This window comes from Podarcis erhardii (assembly GCF_964252035.2).
Source record: "Podarcis erhardii genome assembly, chromosome: 8".
Lineage (NCBI taxonomy): Eukaryota > Metazoa > Chordata > Lepidosauria > Squamata > Lacertidae > Podarcis > Podarcis erhardii.
In genome coordinates, this window is record NC_138499.1 from 85,497,538 (window position 1) to 85,515,977 (window position 18,440).

At 42.3% G+C, this 18,440-nt stretch overlaps 1 protein-coding gene across 3 annotated transcripts in view; it reads right to left on the reverse strand.

Moving 5' to 3' along the window:
- Nucleotides 1-18,440, reverse strand: part of VWA8 (von Willebrand factor A domain containing 8) — a 104,064-nt gene that overhangs the window by 37,540 nt on the left and 48,084 nt on the right. For 2 of the 3 annotated variants that reach the window (XM_081872585.1, XM_081872584.1), the window contains exons 24-29: nucleotides 15,066-15,185; nucleotides 14,052-14,257; nucleotides 7,976-8,127; nucleotides 2,749-2,857; nucleotides 2,400-2,538; nucleotides 1,708-1,901 (exon numbers count right to left, since the gene is read on the reverse strand). In XM_081872585.1, the coding sequence (XP_081728711.1) occupies nucleotides 1,708-1,901; nucleotides 2,400-2,538; nucleotides 2,749-2,857; nucleotides 7,976-8,127; nucleotides 14,052-14,257; nucleotides 15,066-15,185 (920 nt within the window). The remainder of the gene's footprint in view (nucleotides 1-1,707; nucleotides 1,902-2,399; nucleotides 2,539-2,748; nucleotides 2,858-7,975; nucleotides 8,128-14,051; nucleotides 14,258-15,065; nucleotides 15,186-18,440) is intronic. The other variant, XM_081872586.1, reaches the window with a different exon arrangement.

Sequence of the window (18,440 nt, forward strand, 5' to 3'; positions counted from 1 at the left end):
TTAGAACAGACTGTAAAGGATAGGAAGAGCAGCAGGAAGCAAACAGATGATTGGTTCGGGAATTATGCGAGTGCAAAGTTGCCAACAAACGCAGCAGCATCACCTCTCTTTTCATTTTCAGTGTTTAGCAATGCAAAACTGGAGAGACTATGTCACCATAAATTTTGCTCTGCCTAATAAGTGGAGCGAGAACAGAGAAACTTGCAAATGGTGACACTGTCGCTCCATACTTTTGCATGAATAACCAGAAGGCGTAACCGGCTGTACTTTTTAAAAAATAAGGTATACTATTCGTTGTATCAAATTGTAGATTTCAACGGAAGTCTCATAAAGTTCAACGAAAAAAGCAGAAGACCCAGTGGATCAGTTCATTCTCTAGTCAGTTCATGCATAAGGTCCATACATGCATAAGATCCACTATCCTGTAATATTACATATGAGCCTGTTCTACTGATGAAGCCTAGGATGGCGAAACAAGGCTAATATTCCAGACAGCCTTGTTTTACACTCTGTGAAAGGATTCTGTGGAGCTGTATTGTTTTTAACACTTGATTGGGAGTCACCCAGAGTGGCTTGGGAAACTCAGCCACATGGGTGGGGAATAAATAAATTATTATTATTAGTATTATTATTATTATTATTATTTCAATGCATGTCAAAAAGATATTTCTAAATATATTTGGCAAGGGGGGAAAACCTAGAATAAAATATAAAATACTGATAGATGCAAAAGAGAGAGGAGGTTTCTCCCTGCCTGATATGAGATTATACTATGAAGCATCTTGTCTTTGTTGGTTGAAGGAATGGATGACATTGGAGAATTCACATACTGTATTTTAGACTTAGAATGTCATGAGAATATTTTCAGTTGGCAGGCTTATTTATGGTATGAAAAGGTGAAAGTACATAAAGGATTTACAAATTCTATAACTGGGGAAAATTTGTATAGAGAATGGAATAAATACAAAAATCTATTAGAGGCAAAAACAGCACTTGGGCTGTCACCATTGGAAGCCATAGTGGTAAAGAAAAAGAATATTATGGAAGTTTGGACAACTTATAGAAATTTATTTTAAAAATAGTGAGGAGAGTATCAATTAGAATAATTTAAGGAATTATCAGGAAAATTAACAGCATGGATACAATATCCTCATTTGAATGAAGTACTTAAGAAAGGGACTGGGGAACAAACATCACAACTGGAGAGAGATCTGTTGGAACGTAATGTAAAAGTGCTGTCTAAAATGTGTAATATACTGTTGGAATAGAAGACAAAGCTTGCAACAAGTCCGTACGGTAGTGCCATAGAATTATCCCTCTCTTGCAGATGTGGATGTGGAGGCAAAGTGGCTTGTCTAAAGGACCCCCAATTAGTTTTTGGACAGAAAATCCCTGGTGCAAATCTTGTCTCCAATTCATAATGCAGTATCTTAACCCCCATACTACACCAGCTCTCATGCGGTACAAGGAGCCAAGATTACGGAGGACTGCAAGTGAGCAAGCAAGATGTGTCACAAGCCCAGCTCCTACGCAGTCAGGAAACGTTTGGCGAAAACAACAAAAGGCAGTGCCCTACACCAGGGGAAAATTTGTCCTCCATAATCCCAACCAAGATGAACTGGATGAGAATTATTTTTTATGAGGGATCCCTCTTCCTGGTGCTAACATATTAACCCCAGAAATGGAAATCATGTTGGCTTTTTTTACCTGCTCTTCGTGTAGAACTACTTGACCTTTGAGAGGGTTACCCAGAGGTGCCAATGTCACAAATGGTTGCCATATTCCACCAACGGTCCTTGGGAAGATGTCATACAAGTCTATAATGCATCCATTCTTACTGGCCAGATCCATGGCATATAAGGACACAGGATTGCATGTAGCCACATAAAGGGTGTCTTCTGCTTCCGAAAGCGGGAATAAGATCCAGATTACATGAAAGCAAACATATGAACAGATTGCTTATAGACACAGACATTGTTTGCATAAATATATTGATATACGGAATGAGTCTATACAGAATATAGCAGGTTATTAATAATCCTATATGTATTCGCATATATATGTATTCACATATTATACAAAGGTAAAGGTAAAGGGATCCCTGACCATTAGGTCCAGTCGCAGACAACACGGGGTTGTGGTGCTCATCTTGCTTTATTGGCCGAGGGAGCCGGCGTACAGCTTCCGGGTCATGTGGCCAGCATGACTAAGCCGCTTCTGGCGAACCAGAGCAGCGCACGGAAATGCCGTTTACCTTCCCGCCGGAAGGTTTATAGATCAGAGGGAATAAAAAAAGGTGGCATACAAACTAATTTATATTAATTATGTTCTAGATATTTACACATTCATACAGTTTCTCATCATCACTAAATAAACAGAAAATAAAAATTATACTCTACCCTGCGCCACAGCAACATCGCACACTAAATTAACTTCATTCAAAGGCAATGACCAAAAGGCACGTTCTTCTGTAAAGCTCAGGGATCTGGCTTCGTGTCTTTCCAGTGGGAATGCCTGAACATTTAAATACATTGGACCCTAAAAGAAATATAATTTATATTTTGAATTAGACACATATGCGGGCACCAAAATCTTTTAAATGCTTAGGGCCTCTAAGGGTCTTAATCCAGTCCTGGAATTGGAAGACTACAAATTGTGAATACTTGAAAAAATCCTGTATGACTTTAAAATCCTGGAAAATAGGGTATGCTTACAGTCAACATTAAGATTTATTTTTTTTAAACTCACCTTTATATCTATGTGATGTGTTTCAGTTGGACACAAAAGTTTCTGTTGTGCATTACCCAGCTGGCTGGCTTTCCAGTAGCCCATTAATTTTGCACCTGGCAATGGCAACCTGCCCAACAAAGAAACTATTATTAATTTTTTTTATTTATTTTTTTAGATAGCTAGATAGCTAGATAGATGGTAGCTTTCAAACATTTACAGATAACAACAACAAAGAGAACAGAGGAACAAAACAAAACCAAAATCAATGTAAGAGGGAAAATGCAAGTTATTGGCATCTGAAGTGCCATGAATGCTAACCCACCCATAACTTTCTCTTTTTAGATGGCACCTCATCTAAAAATACATTTCTGAGCTGAAAAGTTTCCTTGTTAACCTGCCACAGAATCAGCAGTCTTAAGATCTCAAGGAAACAATGCAGGAGGAATCCCACCGAAAATTATGCTCTGTGAGGGAAAGACTTGGAAACCCAAATGGCCTGTGCAGTATAAGCTGCATCCCAACATATCCAGAAACACTTCGGCTGCACGGAGGCCACAGGTTTGAATGCAACAACTGACAAAGGAAGAAGGAAATACATTTCTAGAAAATGCAAACAAGTTCTGCCGAGTAAGAGTTTAAAGAGGCGGCCAAGTTGGGTTCTTTTTTGGTGTGGGGTGGGAAAGATAGGGAGCTGACAAGATCAAGGAGAGACTAGATAAAAATACGGTGGTACCTCGCAAGACGAAATTAATTCGTTCTGCGAGTTTTTTCGTCTTGTGAATTTTTCGTCTTGCGAAGCACGGATTTTGGAAAAGCTTCAAAAAATCACCAAAGTCTTCAAAACCCCCCAAAAAGGCTACCACACCACGTGCTATGAGTTGCTCCTTGTACTCAAGTCGCAACTGCACCCCCCGAATGCACCCTGGGTATTAACGGTTTTAAGAAAACGGAAACAAACTTGCAAGACGTTTTCGTCTTGCAAAGCAAGCCCATAGGGAAATTCGTCTTGCGAAGCAACTCAAAAAACAAAAAACTCTTTCGTCTTGCAAGTTTTTTGTCTTACGAGGCATTCGTCTTGCGAGGTACCACTGTAATAGGAAAAGTCCTCTATGCCAGGGCTGCCATACGTTCGGAATTTCCCAGAGATAGCTGGGATCTGTACATCAAAAATGGCGTCTGGGTGGAATTTTTGAAAAGCAGCACAAAGGTCCAGGAAAACCTGGTGTATGGCAGCCCATATCGGAAGTGTTGGTGGTTTTTTTTTTGGTATTTTCCTTTTTTAAAAAAGATAAAAAAGGACGCTTTTTTGGGGGAGATTTTGCAAAAAAATGAAATATGGCAACCCTATCGTATACAGCTCAGCCCATTTTCATTAACTGCCGTGACTGATGAAGCATTCCCATTTAACGGCTGTGTCTCCCTCAGAAGGTGGTCTCCAAGCATTTCCTGCCTGTCACAGAATGCAGTCAGGGCATAGAATCGGAGCGGACGAGGACACACATTATCTTAACACATTAGTTAAGACAATGCTTGTTAAACCTGCCAGACTTCCAACATTATGACTGTTAAAGGTCAAGGACCCCTGACAGTTATGTCCAGTCGTGAACGACTCTGGGGTTGTGGCGTTCATCTCGCTTTACTACTAAAACATCTAACAATACAAACTTGACTCTGAGGGGCAAGTGTTCCTTTTGAAACAAGTTTTATGAGGAAGCAGGGGGACAGTGGGCTTGCTTCATAGCCCAAAGATCACCAAGATACCAAGGAGCCACTTAGGGGAAGATGATGCTTGGGAGCGATCATGTCAACCGCCCCTTTCATATTGTCATTTCATAGGGAGGTCAGCGCTTTGACAGAATTGTTCAGGAACACATCAGTTTCTAAGGGGAGGCCCTTCAAACAGGCCCACTCCCCTTACTGGCAGGAATTGCCACTAACAAGACAAAGTTCACCAGACCAGGTAATGGTCCAAAAATAACAAGGGACTGAACTGTATTCCCTCATTTTCAAACCATCCCTCACATTCCTCAAGGGTGTGCCCTGCCTAATCTGTTGGTCCAACAGCCACTTAAGACATTCCCATGGTTGTCATGGAGGACATGAAACTTCAAGCCAGCCCAATGGCAGCCTCCACAGGGACAATGGAGTCATGCAGGACAACTGTCCCAGGGTCCTCTAACACCATGCCAGGGACCACCTTGTCCAGCTTAATTTCATTACAAATTCATTATTCTCAGACTTCTGGGGAGGCATCATGGCTGGTTAGTCGTCTCTGTTGAGGCTCTATCCTCAAAGATAATTAAGTGGTGATTAATAATAGCTACTGTCTCATATTATCTCTGAGGAACAGAGATAACAGGGATTATCTTCCAAATGTTCTGGAAGGATTGCTCCCGCCATGGGACCAAGAAATCTTCAAGGAACCCAAAAAGTTGAATTTTGCCCAAACACCACTTAATAGCAATAGAAGTCAGCCCCTAGGGCAAAGATAATCAAAAGCTCCTTTCTTCAATTATTTCTGAAACTCCTATAAATTACTACTATGGCTATCTCTCTGCTGGTTGAAATGTTCATTTGAAATACAACCCAATAGCTGGCTTAAGAGGAGATGCCATTAAGGGGCTGTAAACAAATAAATCAAAAAGCATGCTCTTACTCTACATACCAAAGAAAGTTTTTCAAACAGCTAAGAGATTCTCCAACTTTGAGAAATTTTCATCTTATTTTGTTCTAGTCTTAATCCTGTTTTACTGGTGAATGTGTTGATTTGTACTGTGAAACTACATGGCTGCTCCCTGTGAGAATGCAATGTTAGAAATGCAACTTCCTGCAATTTCCAGATAAGCAAGGACTGTGTGAGTTTCTGAGAAAGCACTCATACTGGTGAAAATGTTGAAAAATACTGCATTGACTGTCGCAGTCATGCAACAATTATTACATGAGCAATTAAATGAAATAAGAGTGGAGCTGCATAAAATGTTAAATGTTAATTGGGTAACACTGAGGCTGGATAATATATACAGCCTTTGGAAAAAATACTGCTGGAGATTTGCCAGCCCAAGAGAATGGAATGATATAGTTGAAGGCAAGGGATGATGAAAGTGAGAGGACCTCCACACAGGTGCCTGGAGGAATGAAGCAGCCAAGTGCTGGAGCTATGATGTTGGAGGAGGGGAAGGGGTCCATGTATGGAAAGACTAAGAAATATCCTGAGCTGCCAGAGATGAGTTGAGAACGAAAGGATTCTGTGTACAATTTGGAATAAATCTCGAGGGGAAAGCTACTTACTCTTGTAACACGTTTGAGAAAAGAATGGAAAAGGAGGAAATGGAAATGAAAACTCTCTCTCTCTCTATATATATTTTAAAGGACTGAAAACAGTGGCCATCAGGAAATGGGACTGGAAGATATGGATTTGGATGTGAATTAATGATTATACAATAAGTAAATAGCTATCTATTATTGTCTTAACAAATAACCATAGTGAATAAACCCTTGAGGAATAAAAAAACAAGGACTGAATGTTTCTTAATATTGGAGATCCAGTTGTGATGTCGGACTGGAGGAAGACTACTGCTGACTTTTATATATAATAGCATAATAACAATTGGGGAACCTCTGTTGGACTTCTTATCTGGAAGGAAAAATGAATGAACTTGAGATGCCCAGACTGAAGGCTGGAAGAATGTCACTCAGCAGAGGGAGGAACAGCTGGATAGTACCCTGGAGTAACTATTTTGACTATTTTGAAGAACTCTTGTATATATAACTGGCAAATGGGTAGTTGGACCTATTCCTTTTCTTCTGGAAGAAGTGTCGCCACTGGAATTCATTGCTCCAAACCATGCTGATCTGGGCTCAGGCCAGCATAACATACCCCAGCTTCGACCCTAACCATATTCTGTGCCAGAACTGTACATATGAAGCTAACAATGGAAAGAGAGGTACCGTAGTTCCCAAATGCTTTAACAATATTTTTGCACCCATATAGTTTCTCAGAGATCCAGATAACGGTCCCAACCGTAAGCCAACATTCACTTTTGCTTCTAATATTTCCTTGCCCTCAGTAATCCTTGCCCCAACATGCCTTCCGCCTTGCAGCTATGAATAAAATACAAAGAACTGCCTGGCAAATGCTGGTTGTTATGTTATGTGCAATGAGCACAAACAGTCCCCATCATCTACGGCCAGGAAGGAGAGCAAATCCAAAGTTTTGTTTTGGATTACATTAACAACTGTAATTGATAAAAAATAAATAAATGTAACTGCTAAATTATTGACTGGAATGAGGCAACATGAACCTATTTCACCAATTTTAAACAACTTCACTTGACTACCTGTTTGTTTCTATGCCCAATTCAAGGTGCTCCTTTTAATCTTTAGAATCCTCATTTTAATTTAGGCATGCATTTCAGATGGTATTTACTAACTAACTAACTAACTAACTAGCTAACTACCTGGCCCTTCACCTAGGCAGTTTCCATAAAAACCAATTTGCCTAACACCAGTGGTTTGTATGTATAAAGGGGAATATTTGTTTTTCTATAAATGGTTTTGGAAATTGGTTTGCAGTGCGATCTTATCCATGTCTTCTCAGAAGTAAGTACTACTGAAATCAATAGGGCTTACTCCCAGGTAAGCCGAGATAGGATCACAGCCTTAGTAGTTATGACACATAAATTATGTGCATTTATTATACTCATTAAAAATACTGCCTGAAACCAGAGGACGGCCACCAATATCATGAAGCAAACTGGATGGCCTGTAAGCAGTTTGTGGAGTTGTGGTTTTGCAAAGTACATGCCAAACGTCTGATGATGGGAATAAGTACTGAGATGCTAACTTCACTCAAGAATAATTTACTCTTTGGACATGTTCCACAAAGTATTTTGAAAGATTTGTGCAAGGATAGGGGCTAACATATTTCCCTACTATTGATAAAAAGAATTTGGATTTGCTACTAATTATGGAAATAAATTGCAAAATGATCATTCAATGAAGAGAAACCAAGAAGAACAAATTTTCCCCTTTATTGGATTCATTTAATCATACAAATCATCATTATTCATAATATAATACATTCACAATTTATACAAAATGCTGTAAACATGCATAGTTAAAATAGTATAAATTAATAATAGTTCGATAATATATCAATCTGTTTTCAGGAATTAGCAATATTTGCTTTCAAGGCAGACAGGTTGATCTTAACTAGCAGCAAATATACAATGTATGTTAGTCTTACTCCTTAGCCAGGTGTACATTGGTGGGTTTTGCTCCAATTGGGATTCCATGTTTATGCAGAGTCCGGATTAAAATCTCACGCATTTCGTTATTGTAGGAGTCAAAATCAAATACATTTCTGACAACGTTGGCAAGCCCTTCTGTTGGAAATTTCTACAGAGAGGGAGAAAAGCACAAGATTAATGAGCTCCCCACGGACCGAGATGCAAGGTGTCACAGGTTCTGAGATGCGCAAATGGAGTTCTAGGTAAGCAGGCGCATCTCCACTCACTGAGATTCTTTGATAGGGATGCACATTGCAAGGCTGTTTCATACACTGAAGTGAAGGCCCATTGCTGGCATCTGTCCGTCTCGAGAGACAATGGGAATGACCGTCTGGGGGTGAAGTCAACTGCATTAACAGCACTGAAGGGACATCTCTGGGCATAGGCCTGGGTAGTGTGTATGGAAGTTCTGGGCTGTCAAGACGGCAAGGCTCCCCCCTCAGCCTCACTGATGTGGTCCAAAAGAAAGCAAAGCACTGGTGGCCACAGGAGAAAGCAGCCGGCAAGCACCTTCCCATTACGAAGACAGCTCTGTTGAAAGCCTCCCTCCCTCCAGCTACTGACTATCACATCTCCTCTAGGTAGGCTCCCTGACTTGCTATGGACTTCGGTTGGTCACCTCGGGACCTGGTCGGAATTTTTTCCAATTGGTACCGTAATTGGCATATACAGCCAGTTGGTTTTTCGCCTATGTCAAGGAACTGACATCGGAGACAGGAGTGGAGGCGGAGCTCCCAAGCGATGCCGGAGAAGGGACAAGCAGGGAGAGAGGGAACACTTCGGCTGGGGAAGGAAATCAGCGTAACACCAGGGATAAAGGAGGACGGTCGGAGGAATCGGAGAGGAGTCTCCAGGACTCTTCGCTGGAGACCAGCGGGGAGAGCACTGGTCCTCCTCTGCCCACACCCACCCTGCGCGGAAGACTTCCGCGCAGGGAAAGTAGGCGTAGACTTGGCGTCAAAGAGCTTTTGTGCTGGAAGAAGTTTAAGAAACGCCCACTGACGGATTCTGCTAGCGACTGAACAGCCACGAAGTGAAGGGCTGTCCAGGCAGGAAAGGTTTGACCAGGCTAACTAGCCAGGCAAGGTAGCAACTTACGCACGAGCAACCCCATACATTCATTACAGCCTACCTCGTAGCAACTCGTCACAACTCCTCAGTATTGGTGGTTAGGCATTGGCAAGGGAGGGTTAAGTGGATGAGAGGGGGGAAGGAAGCGCCATGCCTCCCCCACAGAAAAGGGTACTCCGATAAAGGACTCCGGGGGAGTTCCTAGTTGACGTGCCTCGGCAGGACTCCCCCTACTGGTGGTTAACCCTTGCCGGTCTTCATGCAATCGGGCTGGAGCCGGCTAGTCGATAGGGCCAATGCCTAAACCAATACCACTCATTCCTGTAATCAATAAAGTTGTGGCCTATTTCGCCCATTAACCTTATATTCTGGTGTCCTGTGTCTTTATTTCTTCCTGGGTGGGGGCGGGAAGTCGCCACGCAACCAAGACAGCTCTGTTGAAAGCCGCCCTCCCTCCAACTACTGACTATCACATCGCCACGGCCAGTGTGAGAAAGCGACAAACCAACAACAAACAACACAAGCAACACGATGACCAGTATGCTAGGTAGCACTGCAATCCTTATTGCATAATATACATAATTTAGTACAAGCGGTAAAACTTTTTAGGCGTTCATGATGCCTAAGTGAATAACAACGTAGGACAGTGTTCCCGGATAAACTGACTGTTTTGCTGGAATCTTCTTCAGCACAACCCATAGATTAGAAAAATGCACAAAGTTTTACTGCTTAGCCCACAGGACAGCATCTATTACTATAGACTTATTATACTTCTACAGACTTTCAAAGATTGACAGAGGTGTGTTCATTTGATTTCAAATATATTAGAGAATTTACAAGTGTACACATTTTGTTTTTGTTGTACTAAATTATGTATATTTTGCAATAAGAATTGCAGTGCTATCTAGTATACTGGTCATCGGGTTGCTTGTGTTGTTTGTTGTGTTAAGTTTGCAACACAGGGGTTTGTTGTTCTGTATTAGTGAGAGAAAGCCTTCCACTGTGGAAGCTCAATGATATTCTGAATAACGGAAAACTCCTTCCCAAGCTTCTTTTTTACCTCAGCCCTCCCAATCCCTATTCCTCTGGGGTCAAGCCTAAGAACATGGGATTATCTCATTTCTAATATTCATAAACTGCTCTGGAAGCCTTTGGCTGGAAAATGGGTAATAGGTTTTATTATTTCATTCTGAACAAGCTACAAAGAGCACAGGATAATTTTTCTGAACCTTCTGAGAAGAGCAGTTTAGGTTGCAACCCTAACATACTTCACAGGGAAAAAGCCCCATTGATCATAGCTGGCCGGACTTCTGAGAAAATATGTAAAGCACTGGTTTTCAACCAGTGTCCTGTGGCACCCTGGGGGGGGGGTGATTTAAGGAACGTTCAGGGGTGCCCCGGGGGCATCCTTTCATTAACTTGCAGCCCATATCTTCCTGCATTATCTCTCTCTTTCTTGCTAAGCAAGGTTCAGGGGAGCCAGCAGCTCTAACTTGCAGCCCATTATCTTCCTGAAATAAAATAGTGGCAAAAAAGGGAAGAAACACTACTGCAGCAAGAATACTTATTGCAAAGTATTGGAAGACACAGGATTTGCCCACCTTGGAAGAATGGCAGATGCAAGTGATTGACTACATGGAATTGGCAGAAATGACTGGCAGAATCCGAGATCAGGGAGAAGAGTCGGTGGAAGAGGACTGGAAGAAGTTTAAAGAATACCTCCAAAAACACTGTAAAATGTTTGAATGTTAAAATGATGTTGGATATAAAGATAATATGGCATTAGTGATTTGGTAAAAAGAAATATGCAAAAATGATTTGGAAAAAAGGGGTAAGACCAGAGTATTATTATGTCGTGACTAAACAAATGATATAAGGGATTAAGTTATAAAGAATATGTGATAAATGGCTTAATAGGAAAGGAATAGAAACCAAAGGCATAATAGGTTGAAATATATTAATAGGGTACAAGATTGGAAAGAGGGTAGGAAATTGCTGAAATTGATTGTGTAAAGGGGAACACAGAAAAGGGAGATGTGAGGAAGTCAGGAAAGAGGGTTATAAAGATAGTAAGCAAGCAATAATATTTTCTTTGTTTTTTGTTGTTTTCGTTGTGCTGTTTTTGATTGTCTTTTTCTATGTTTTCTCCTTTTTTCTGATTGTGATATTTGTTTTATTATGAAAAACTTTAATAAATATCTTTTAAAAAAAGAAACACTCTTGCACGACTGTTTTATCTTCTTAAAATCTCCCCCCCCCCAATAAATCCTCCCCAGCTTCAGTAACTAACAATTCCTTAGTTTTATACAGAGGGCTTGAGAAATGCAAGAAAATAACAGGGTAGCTTGATTTTGTGTGTGCCCAGATGTGTGTGTGTGTGCTTTGCTGGCATGTGGCATCTGGAGGGATCAGACGTTGCTTGGGGCTGATAAGCTTAGCAACCCCTATCTTATGGGCTTGCTTCCACACAGAAGTGGCATGTCTACAAAGCAAATAATAATAGGACTTCCGGGTTGACGCGATCGGTGTAATGGCGGATTCCCTCCGAGCTCCGGAGGGAATCGGCTCCTCTGAGGACGGGTCTTGCCGCGCCGGCGACGCGGGGACCCTTAGAAACCACAGGTGCGGATACCTGTGGACCTGGTGACTCGGTGGGCACCTTAAGCGCCCCCCCTGACAGTCGAAGAGCCTTTTTAAAGGCTGCGGAGAAGGTACGGGGGGTGGCGTGGTGCTGAGAGTAAAACCGCTACCTCAGTGGAGTGAAGCCGCAAGCCATTCACCGGAGAGCGTCAACTTTCTACCTGAAAATTCGATTGGATACAAACACCCCGTGAGTAGAAGAAAACTTGGACTTTAAAAAAATCGTTATTTGTAAATCGGGCAAACGGGGGGATGTGCTAAAGGGAAGTCCGCACCCCCCTTTCATACAGACAATTGGAAGCAAGGAGCGAAAATCTAAGATCGGAAAAAAGATTTTATGTCTACGGAAACTGGTAAGAGACTTTAATAACTTTTAAGAACAAGTTTTATTTTGTCAAGTTGTGCTGGAGGGAAGAGACGAACTTTGGAAACTTTTGTGACCCCCCCCCCCCTTGGACCTGGGAGCGTCCTGCACCAATCTAGCCTTAAGGAATCGGAGTTTGACAGCTGTCAACTGAGCTGTCAAACAGCTGAACAAAGGACAAAACTGTATTACTATATATCTCTTTGGTTTAAAGGTGTTACATATAATCAGACGTGATTTGAAACAAAGTAATAAACAATAGGGTAAAGGATTGCTGGCGTAGAACTTTGAACAATGGCAATCCCCCTAGGGGAAACCAGTGACACTACAATGGCTGCAGAAGGAAAATTACTAGCACAAATTGAGAGAGCCTCTTTTCTCGTGGGAATCTTACAAGAACAATACATGACCTTGATTTTTAAAACAAACAACCTTGCTGATGGAACTAGAGACTTGTTCTTGAGAGACTCTGTAGCTCAACCAAATATGACATCTTTGGAGGGGGTGAAGGAGGAAGTCGGAGAAGAGAAAGTGTGGAAACCTATGTTGCCAGAGAACAAAGAAACCTTTTGGATTACAAAGTATGAAGACATGAGACTGAGGAGAAAAGTGAAGGAGGAAGCCCTTGGAAACTGTGGAATTATGAAAATTAAAGGAGTAAAGAAATATAACTGGGACTTCCTCCTCTTTTCTGGCCTTTATTATCTGCAACCTGGAGGACTTTTGGTAGAACCCTGGCAACAAGTTTTCTCAATTAGGTTTGAACTGGGAGAAGAGGAAGTAACTGTAACAGACACCCTTCGAGACCTGGAAACCAGCAAAAAGGAATATCAACAGAAAAACCGGAGAGAGACTGAAATAGACTTGAGGGCTGGAGATGTGAGGAATCCTGGCTAGGAATTTTATGGGAGGATAACTACCTGGGAAGGGACAGATACCCGGGCAGGGAGGGAGGGGGGAAAACAGATTTTTGAAAAACTTTATGATTTTTGGATATTGTAAATTTGATTTATACTTTAATATAAAAAAGGGGAGATTGGTATATAAATTTTGATTGATCTTAGAAAAAAGGATTTATTGCATATAAGAAGATAGGGTAATAATATGGGGTTTAATAAGATGAACTAAGTTGGAGAATAATGAGATTAAGTTTAGAGAGAGGAATAAGAACTTGCTGAATTAAATGGGGGAAGTGGGATGTATGTGGGGGGGTGGGGGGAAGTCATATGTGTTGTTTGTTGTTAAAAAATTTGAAAACCCAATAAAAATTTATAAAAAAAAAAAAACAAAGCAAATAATAATAATATAATAATAATTTTTTATTTGTATCCCGCCCTTCCCCGGCCGAGGCCGGGCTCAGAGCGGCTAACATCATAAAAACAACACAATATGCACAAAAACAGACATCAATTAATTAAAACACATCTTAAAATTAATTTAGAGTTAAAATCTGGGCAGGTGACAATTATCAAGTTGGAATTGAGCATGGTTAATACTTGCCAGGATCAACTGTTTCCACTGAACATACAAGGACCTGTGAGCGGGTTGGGGCCCTCCTTCGGGCTTGTTTTAAACAAAAGAAAGTAAGTCAAACTGCGTCCTGCCCAAAGGTCTGGCGGAACAGCTCCATCTTGAAGGCCCTGCGGAAAGATGTCAAATCCCGCAGGGCCCTGGTCCTTTATATAGATAGGAAAGGAGGAATCATCTGGGCACATTTTCTCTTGAGTCAATCAGATTCAGGCCCCTGCTGGACTTGGGTTATCCACGACTAACCTAATTTCACTGCTTTCACTCTGGAACCAGCCACAGCCATTAAAACCACTTAGATGGTCCTACAAACATTTTAGGCTTTACCAATTTCAATCTACTCTTCCGAACGGTTTTTGCAAGTTAAATCTCAGTATTTATCAGTGGGTCTGTTCCAAATCGCGCCAGTAGCAGGAATGTATATACTGTACCTGTAAATGCTTGACTATATTCACTACTTCTCTCGTTGAGTAAGGATAATTGATAATTCCTTGGTCGGCCAAGCTTCTGAGCTCTCCAAAAGCAGCCACCAGTTTCTGCAGGACTGGCTCAGGAACCGCAGGCCCGTATTGTCGAAGCATTGCAAGCTCAGAGCTTGGTTTGGGGTTATCAATTGCATGGCAGCTAAAAATATCTCCTGGAATAAACAAGCAAGGAATGGAGAGTTGTGGAAAGGTTGTAGCATATAGTAATGGAAACCCTGAAGCTATGCAAACTCCACAAAGCCAGGTGTTGTTGACTCGGTTGCATTCCTGGACTGGAGGCGGAAGTCTCCACTGAACCTTCAACCATGTTGTCCCTTGTGCTATTCAAAGGGGTCTTTATGGCAAACGGTCCCTCTAGATACCTGTTGTCCTGTTATATGGAAGTTCGCCATCCAGGCCTCCACTTGAATGTAGCTCAGGCAGAGAGGCTGGGAACAGATCCTTTGTATGAGATTTCCAAGAGCTAGCACCAGAGGAGATACTGTAAGCTTTCAGCAGCCTGGTGCCCTCCCAATGGGGTGCCAACTTCCATCAAGCCCATCTAACACTGAGAAAGGTTGGGGTACATGGACCCACAACGGTCACAGAATGCCAGTATTTGGACCCCTTTCTCTCGTCCCAAATTACCTTATAACAATCCCAGAAACATAGTTCTTCTTGCTAACATTCTGAAAAAGTATGTTCTGCCATGTGCTTAGCCAAATACTTTAAAATTCAAAATCCCTTATTTTATGCAGCCACTTTCCTGAAAGAAGGCCATGTGTAATTCTCTTCTAAGTGTCAGATGAGAAAATGACTGATACAGTCTCCTATCTGAAAGGCTGAACAGATTTCTTAAAAAACAGCCTGTTTCCTGTGTATCTTTTATATCAGGAGGACGAGTAAAGCAAAGCTTATATTTTCCATACTGAAGTCTGTAGAAAACACAGTTGTTGGTGGTTTATTAAGCACTGTGCTTACCTAGTGTTCCAAAAAAGTCATTGCCCAAAAATGGAAATCCAGGTCTGTTTGCTAGAACGATCATTCTAAAATCTGGATGAATTACCACCACATTTTCTCTTCCACTCACACTAGCAGAGTCTAGAAAATACATATAATTGAATTAATATTTTCAACTTTACAAGGCATGGTTCAAGTAACAAAATTCATGCCCACTGAAAGGTTTTAAATAATCAATATATATGAAATGATCTGCTTAACTCTATAGTGAATATAACCAATTATCATTAAAAATTTGCAATAGAATACCCCAAAAGTACAAAAATGTATAAGATTATGCATTTTGTTAAAAATACATTTAAATACATATTTAAATATGAATTTTCATACAGATTTTTAAAAAATACTTGGTGATTAGTGAATGACCACATGAAAAATTCATATGAACCATAAGCATTTTGATTCATCTATCCCTACATTTCCCTTGAACAATGTGTTACATTTCACAATTATTTAAATTTTACTGATTCTACAGCCTTCTCTCCTGCTGCTAAACTATTCCATTCAATTCAGTCTAGAGAAACTCAACAGTTCAACTCATTCTCTTAATAAAAAGGTAGAGGATTAACCTTTTCCAATCCTGCAGGCCCACACCAAGAAAACTTACAACAAGCTAACTCTCTTTATTAACACTCTGATCTGAAACATTTATTTCCATGGAGGCACAGATTGCAGCTACAATAAAGGCGACATTTTTTCATCTCCGCCAAGCTAAGCAGTTGGCTCCTTACCTCTCTCGCCCTGACCTAGCCACTGTGATCCACGCAATGGTCACCTCCAGACTGGATTATTGTAACTCGCTCTACGTGGGGCTGCCCTTGAGACTGACCCAGAAACTCCAGCGGGTGCAGAACGCCGCGGCAAGACTCCTTACGGGGTCTTCGCTGCAAGATCACATTCACCCGGTGCTATACCAGCTGCACTGGCTCCCGGTGGAGTACAGGATCAGGTTTAAGGTGCTGGTTTTAACCTTTAAAGCCCTATACGGCCTAGTGCCCTTGTACCTACGGGACCGCCTCTCCTGGTATGTCCCACAGAGGAACTTACGGTCTTCAAATAAAAACATCCTGAAGGTCCCAGGCCACAGAGAAGTTAGGCTGGCCTCAACTAGAGCCAGGGCTTTCTCGGCTGTGGCTCCGATCTGGTGGAACGCTCTGTCACAAGAGACTAGGGCCCTGCGGGACTTGACATCTTTCCGCAGGGCCTGCAAGATGGAGCTGTTCTGCCAGGCCTTTGGTCGGGGTTCAGTCTGACTCCCCCTCCCCTTTCATAAGAACTTGCATGAAAGTGGCCTCCCAATTTTTCTCACAGGCCCATATAAGTTCAGCACAAACAGTTGGGCCTGGTGAGCATTTAAGGTCCCCAACCCTAAATCTGTGGGTTGCCATCTGATTGGATTTTATTCTGATCCTGATCTGATTTGAGGATGTATTTTAATTGATTGTCTGATTTTATGTTAATGTGTTATACATTTGATGTTAGCCGCTCTGAGCCCGGCTTCAGCTGGGGAGGGCAGGATATAAATAAAATTATTATTATTAATTATTCTTCTTCTTCTTCTTGTTATATCTGACTATATAATAAAACTAATATCTATGCGGCTGCAGCACAGTTATCACCACAGTCCAATATAAGCACTTCTTTGTTAGACAGGCGCACCTGGTTATAGTTTTTTAGCTAACCAATATGCCACTGCTCTGAATATAGCTGAGGTTTTCAACCTTTTTGAGTCCGCGGCTCCCTTGACCAACTACATTCTTTTTACAGCTCCCTGTGGGGCTCAGGAGCCCAGTTATGTCACCCCTTGCCTGCAGAGCTGGCAGCCTCTCAACCTTTTTTGAAGCACCCCCCCCCCATTGGAACACGCCTGGGGGGCACACGCAGTCCCCGAATGGAGACAAACCTCTCCGGGCATCTTCTGATGAAGCGCAGCCCGGGATGTCCATAAATCTTCAGCACCGGTGCACACCAGCGACACATATCCAAAGATATGTGCATGCTCAATCAGCAGAGTATAGCTGAAACGAAGTGGAGCTTTGGTGTGTGCATTCTAAGTACCGTATTTTTCGCTCTATAGGACGCACTTTTCCCCCTCCAAAAATTAAGGGGAAATGTGTGTGCGTCCTATGGAGTGAATGCAGGCTCCCTGGCTTCAGCGATAGCAACGCGAAGTCTCCGAAGCACAGAGGGAGCGCCTCCTCCGCGCTCCTTGGCTTCACGTTGCTTTCGCTGAAGCCTGGAGAGCAAGAGGGGTCAGTGTGTACCGACCCCTCTCGCTCTCCAGGCTTCAGGGAGAGCCGCCTGAAGCCTTTGGAGCGCAGTGGGACCTCGCACTGCACTCCAAAGGCTTCGGGTTCCTTTTGCTGAAGCCGGGAGAGCAAGACTCTCCTGGCTTCAGCAGAGAGGGAGAGCTGCGCAGCGCCCCTTCAGCCAAGCGGGAGGAGGAATGGAAGGGGCTCCGTTTCTCCTGCCGCTTTGCTGAAGGGGTGCTGAGCATAGAGGGGGAGAGTTTTTTTCTTCCTGTTCTCCCCCTCCTATTGTCCGGTGCGTCCTATGGTCTGGTGAGTCCTATAAAGCGAAAAATACGGTGTTTATTAAGCAATATATACAGGACAAAGCAATCATGGCGTCCTCTCACTTCTTCTCCAAGAGAGAGAAAGCAAGTAAGTAGGTAAGTAAGTACAAAAGTACAATACAGCGGAAGAGATAAGACTGACTTCCGTTCTCATACTTTCCAAGCCTGGAAAGTAAACACAGACATGTGATATAGCAGTCACACATCCAGCTGACACCCCCGTCCCAAAGAGAGGTGCCTCGCAGAAGCACCATTAGCCTGCGGAGCTTATAGCCAGGGTTGCAGCAAAGAACAGCTGTGCAAGCCTTTGGGAGGCAGAGACATGAAAGATGAAGGAGGGAAGGAAAGAAGGACAGAGGCCAGTGTTTGCTAATCTCATATATTTCCATTTTAATTCCTTAAGGCAACAATCCTAAGGCATGAGGGGCTGAAAATTAAGAAGGCACGTCTGCTGGACTCTTGCTGGCAGAGTGGAAGTGAGGGGCAAAGGGAACACAATCTGTGCTCCTCTGTTCTTTTTATTTATGGGTTTTTTTAAAAAAAAAATTGGAATGAACTCCACCACCATTTGGGATGCATTAATTTATTCCTTGAATAGAGGCATGTTGTGGGACTGCATCCTTTGGATCCATGCATTCCCTAGAATCCCTCCAAATCACCCTGGAAAAACCCCTCTTGAGTTTACTGACTTCAGAGCTCTGACCTCAATAGGGCAAATGGCATGGAAGCTGCTGTGGTGGCAGCAAAATGGTAGCCGGGTC